The 5,046-nt window shown below is 66.5% G+C and overlaps 1 protein-coding gene across 1 annotated transcript; it reads right to left on the bottom strand.

Annotated features, from left to right (window-relative positions):
* Positions 1-365: 365 nt before the first annotated feature.
* On the bottom strand, positions 366-3,318 carry DRD4 (dopamine receptor D4). The gene is made up of 4 exons (XM_057552476.1): positions 3,049-3,318; positions 1,382-1,494; positions 705-1,309; positions 366-583 (listed from the first exon to the last, which is right to left on the bottom strand). Exons 1-4 carry the CDS (start codon positions 3,316-3,318, stop codon positions 381-383), a joined length of 1,191 nt encoding a protein of 396 aa, XP_057408459.1. The 3' UTR covers positions 366-380.
* Between the last annotated feature and the right edge of the window lie 1,728 nt (positions 3,319-5,046).

The following is a 5,046-nucleotide window of genomic DNA, read 5'->3' as shown; positions in this document are numbered from 1 at the left end:
TTGCAGCTGGCCGGGTGTGTGGGGGAGGGAACCTGTTAGGGGAGGGTGTGAGTCGGGGCAGTCTTCGCAGGCAACGGCTGCCCCTGTTCCCAAGGCTTCTGGGGCGGGGCGGAGCTGAAAACACCTCCCTGCAGCCTCCCCGCCCACCCCAGGGGCAGAGCCAGGACCTGGCTTGGTGGGGGTCTCTTCTCTGGGCTTCCTCCGAAGGAAGGAAGGGGTTAACTGGCCGGATGAGGGTCAGTGGAGGCCTGGGCTCCTCCTTGCCCCCTCCCCCGCCTCCAAGAGCCTTCCCAGCAGGTGTTGGGGATCTGTTTAATTACTCCTACAAACCCCCGGGCGAGGCGGGGTGCTGACGAGGGGCTGCGGTGCCCGCGGTCTGCTCAGCAGCAGAGGCGCAGAGCCTTGCGGAAGACGGTCCGGAACTCGGCGTTGAAGATGGTGTAGATGACGGGGTTGAGGGCGCTGTTGACGTAGCCCAGCCAGGTGACCGCGCTCACCAGCCGCGGGGGCACGGCGCACGTGGGACACAGCGCTCGGGAGATGTGCACGACAAAGAAGGGCGTCCAGCACAGCAGAAAGGCCCCTGGGGGCAGGGTTGGGGCTGCCGTGAGCGGCTCCCTGCCACGCCCCCCGCCCCGGGCGCCGCCTCACACCCCGGGCGCTGCAGTCTTCCCCTCCGCCCACGTCCCCCGGCCGGTACCCACCGACCACCACAGGCAGGACTCTCATAGCTTTGCGCTCCCGGCCCGTGATCTTGGCCCGTCTCCTCCTGCGGGCCCGCAGCGGGGGTTCGGCCGGCATGGCGTCCGAGGGCACGACGGCATCCGAGGCTGGGGTGGCGTCGGGGGGCACGGCGACATCGGGGGCCGGGATGCCGTCGGGGGGCGGGGTGGCGTCGGGGGCCGGGATGCAGTCTGGGGCCGGGATGGCGTCCGGGCACACGGCGGCATCGGGGGCCGGGCTGCCGTCGGGGGGCGGCGGGCCGGGGCCGCTGGGGCGGCGGGGCGGACGGCCGTGCAGCTTGGCGCGGCGGGCTGCCTCCCAGCGCCGAAGGCCCCGGAACGTGGCCCAGTAGAGCAGCAGCATGAGCGGGCAGGGCAGGAAGAAGGAGCACACGGACGAGTAGACCACATAGTCGCGGTCCTCCAGGCGGCACACGGAGGGATCGCGGCTGCGCGCGTCGTTGAGGCCGCACAACACGGGCGCCGCCACCGCTGCCGACAGCAGCCACGTGGTACCGATGAGCAGCAGCTGCCTGCCGCCGCGGCTCTGGCGGTTGTAGCGCAGCGGCACGGCCACCGCCACGAACCTGCGGGGAGCGTGGTGAGGGCGGCGGGGCCGGGGCGGCCCTACAGGGGACGGGGCGGCGGGGGCGGCCTACCTGTCCACGCTGATGGCGCACAAGTTGAAGATGGAGGCCGTGCACAGCATGACGTCCATGGCCATGAGCGTGTCGCAGAGGCCCGGGCTCAGAAGCCACACGCCGCCCTGGACCTGGGCGCAGGGAGGGGCTCCGTAGCAACAACAGACACAGGACGCTACCCTCCCCCAGCCGCCTGCCCAAGCTGTCTTTCTGACCCCCAGTGGTCCCGGAGCAGAGGGGGCTGAATACGAGAGGGGAGGGGAGGGGAGGGGAGTGAGCCGGAGGCAGCTGGGCAGTCCTGCCCGCCCCTCAAGCTGGGCGCCAAGAGGCGCCCCCCCTTCCTTTCTCTTAGAGCTGAGAAAGGCCTGGGGGGGATCCTGGGGGGCATAGTCACCTGAGGAATGTGGTCTCTAATGCTGTGGGGCTCAGGGTACCGTGGGGCCCCTCCCTGCGCAGGGGGGGACCCTGCGGCCCTAGAGTGTGAGCCCAGCACCCCTATCCACGCCCCCGCCCCCGCAGACAGCTAAGAGTTGGTGTCTGCGGAAACTCACTCCCTGGGCCTCTAGACGGGTCACTTCGCTCCTGTCCCCTTACCCGTAAGAGAGGGTGAGGATGGCAGCCACAGCATTGTTACAAAGTCAAGTCCCCGGCACCGTGCCCGGCGGTCCCACCAAGGGCAAAGGAGCAGACAGCCATCCCCCTCTAAATCCCCTCCTGCTGATTTGGGGCGATTAGGAGCTTAAGAGCTGTCATTGTGACGTCTCGGGGGGAGCGGCAGGTCATGTCTGTCCTTGTCCTGCTAGCCTCTGCCCCAGCCCTGCCCAGACTCACTGTGTCCACCTTAGAAAAACCAAGCCTCCCCTCCCCCATAGCCCAGGACGCTGTGTCCCCAACTCAGCCCTAAGCAGCTTTTCTCTGCCCAAACTGCAGAGTGGACATGGCTGGCACCAAGGGGGACCGACCCAAGGGCCAGACCTGCTCTGGGGCCGGAGGCTCCTGGACCCAGGTTCTGGCAGGGGCCCTGGACCCCACACCTGCACCTTCCCTCGGTTCCACTGTCAGGCCCGGGTGTCCCCTCGCTCCAGCTGTGCCCGCTGCCCTGCAGCTCCTGGCAGCTGAGCGTCCCTCCTGCTGGGAGCCCAGTCGGTGCGTGAGTGAGGGTCTCCTGCCCTGGAGCGTGCTGGTGTGTGCGCACCTGTGGCCCTGCCTGGCTATGGTGTAGCCTCGTGCAGTGGCGTGTGTGTCCCTGTGCCCCAGGGGGAGCCGGCATGGGGGTAAGCCTGAATCTGCCTGTCCGTCCAGCAGGCTCCCCTGGGGGAGTGGAACCCGGCTGAGGGGGCTGAGTGGGGGGCTGGACTGCCAAAGTCGCCTGTTTCTGGGGTCTCTGCTTGAAGGACAGAGGCATCTCTTGGGTAACAGACACCAAGACAGAAAGGGAGAAGAGGAGAGAGGGGCAGAAGAGGGAGGGCGGACAGACAGCAAAGCGGGCAGCTGGACAGCGAGATGGGGGAGGGGAGTGAGGCTCGGAGGTGCTGGCGGCTCCGGTCGTCCTGGGACCAGGCGCGGCGCCCAGCTCGAGGCTCCTGAGAGGCCAAGCGGCAGGGTCACGCTGGGTCCTCGGTGTGGCTCGGCACAGGGAACAGGGAGCAGGCGAGGGTGCGCGTGCGGTCGCGACGCGGGCTCACCTCGGAGTAGACGAAGAGAGGCAGCACGAGCAGGGCGAGCAGGAGGTCGGCGGCCGCCAGGCTCACGATGAAGTAGTTGGTGGGCGTCTGCAGGGCGCGCTCGGCCGCCACGCTCACGCACACGAGCGAGTTCCCTGCGAGCACCGCGCCGATGAGCAGCACGCCCCCCGCCAGCGCCGCCGCCGCCCCGGGGCCCCCCGCGCCGCCGCCCGTGCCGGGCCCGCGCCCAGCCAGCAGCCCGTCCGCGTCCGCGGCGCTGCGGTTCCCCATGGCGCACGGCCCCGCGCGCCCCGGCGGGCGCTCAGCACCGCGGACAGTGCCCAGGTCGGGAGCCGGAGCCCCGCCCCTCCGGCCCGCCCAGCCTGGTCTTAGTCCCGCCCTGTCCGCCCGGCTCGATGGACCCCGGGGCGCTCTAAGTTGCATCCAGTCTTTGCCCATCTTGGACTTCTGCGCTCCGAGAGACGGGCAGGTGGACAAATGCAACGGCCCAAAGCGACCCGAATGAAGCGATGTGATTGGCACGGGCGGGCCCAGCATCGCTCTGCGCCTGGAAGGGTTGGGGGGCGACGCGCTGGTCTGAGCCCCGAGAAACCGACGGGAATGCAAGGTCGGCCCGACCATCCCTCGAGACTCGCTGTCGCCCATGCCAGCGCCATCCCGCCCGGCCCCAGAGAGCCCCCGCGTCCCTATATGGACCCAAGCTGGGCGTCGCCTCCCCAGGGATCCTGCTGGAGGCCCTCGAGGCGGAGGTGGAGCCACTTCTCACTCCCTCCGGTTCAAGCGTCTGGGGAGGACAACCTTTTCAGGCCACCAAGCCCAGCTTCCCCCCTGCGGCCCCCTGACGATCGGCGGTGCCAGATCCATGCTCACCCTTGCGCCCTCGACACCCCGCCCGACCCAGCCTCTTGGGCCCCTTTGCGTCCCCCCGCAATGATTGCAGACCCCAACCAGGGGCCGTGCACTCCCCCCACCCAGAGCAGCCTCTCCACCAGTCTGGACCACACTCACTCTCCTCCACCCACATCCACTGCCTGACGCTTCACCTTCCCCCCAGCGGCTGAGTGGTCAGCCTCAATTCCGGCTCCATCACCTCCGAGCCTGTGACCCTGAGCAAGCTGTGCACCCCTCTGAGCCTGGAAAATGAGCTCACCCCACAGAGCCTGAAAGGCCGTAACAGGAGGAAAGGCCATGATAAGCCCACAGGGGGCTTAGCAGTTGCCAGAGTTCTGCGTGCTCTTCAGACATGTTTTACCTGAGTCGCTTCCTTCTTCACAGAGAAAAGCCCCAAATGCGAAGCCTCTCAACCTGCACCCTCCACTCCTACAAACTCACTAGACCCCGGGCCTCCCTGGAGCACTGGGGGTGGTTCTCCCTCCCTCCCTGCCAAGGATCAGCCTGGGGCCCCATGTGCCCATCACCCTCCACCTGCCAACATAGGACTGTAGGAGCTTGAGGGGCTCTGGGTACCGGGTCCCAGACCCATGCAGGAAAGACTGCATTGTATCCATGGGACACAGAGTTGGCAGAGATGGCTGTGCATGACAGAGAGGTCAGCCCAGACCGTCTCTCTCAGATTATAAAAGTGAACAGAAAGAACGTGCAAGGAAAATGTACAGTGAGAATTTTCATTATGGACTTACTGTGACCCGCAGCCTGGTCACTAACGGAGCCAAGAAGTGGGCTATGTAGCTGCATCACTCGGTGGGACCATCTAATGCACATCCTGGCCCCTCGTTTGCATCTGTGACTCCCTCCACCCTGGGAGGGCCAGAAAACTCAGGATGCACCCGAAGTGCAGAGGTGCTGCCAGGAATCAAGGATCCTGATTTCAAAGACATCAGTAGACACAGGGGCCAGCTTGATGGACTGGCAGTGTGTGTATTAAAGAGAAACCAAGGACTCTGAAGAGACAGATGTCATGATATACTCATAAGGGGCAAAATCACTTGAGGTCTGATAAAGGAAAGGTGTGTGCAGGACGTGGTGTAGATGGGCATC

The sequence above is a fragment of the Balaenoptera acutorostrata genome, chromosome 9, assembly GCF_949987535.1.
Source record: "Balaenoptera acutorostrata chromosome 9, mBalAcu1.1, whole genome shotgun sequence".
NCBI lineage: Eukaryota > Metazoa > Chordata > Mammalia > Artiodactyla > Balaenopteridae > Balaenoptera > Balaenoptera acutorostrata.
Note: the sequence above shows the minus strand (reverse complement) of the source record. Positions and strands in the feature narration are given on the sequence as shown.

What these genes read in the sequence shown, in the direction of transcription:
- DRD4 (XM_057552476.1), bottom strand. Translation starts at nt 3,318, where the DNA reads ATGGGGAACCGCAGCGCCGCGGACGCGGACGGGCTGCTGGCTGGGCGC. An exon ending in CTCTCTTCGTCTACTCCGAG is followed by an intron (nt 1,495 to 3,048) that starts GTGAGCCCGCGT and finishes CCCTGCGCCCAG; the next exon opens with GTCCAGGGCGGCGTGTGGCT. An exon ending in AGTCCTGCCTGTGGTGGTCG is followed by an intron (nt 584 to 704) that starts GTGGGTACCGGC and finishes CCCTGCCCCCAG; the next exon opens with GGGCCTTTCTGCTGTGCTGG.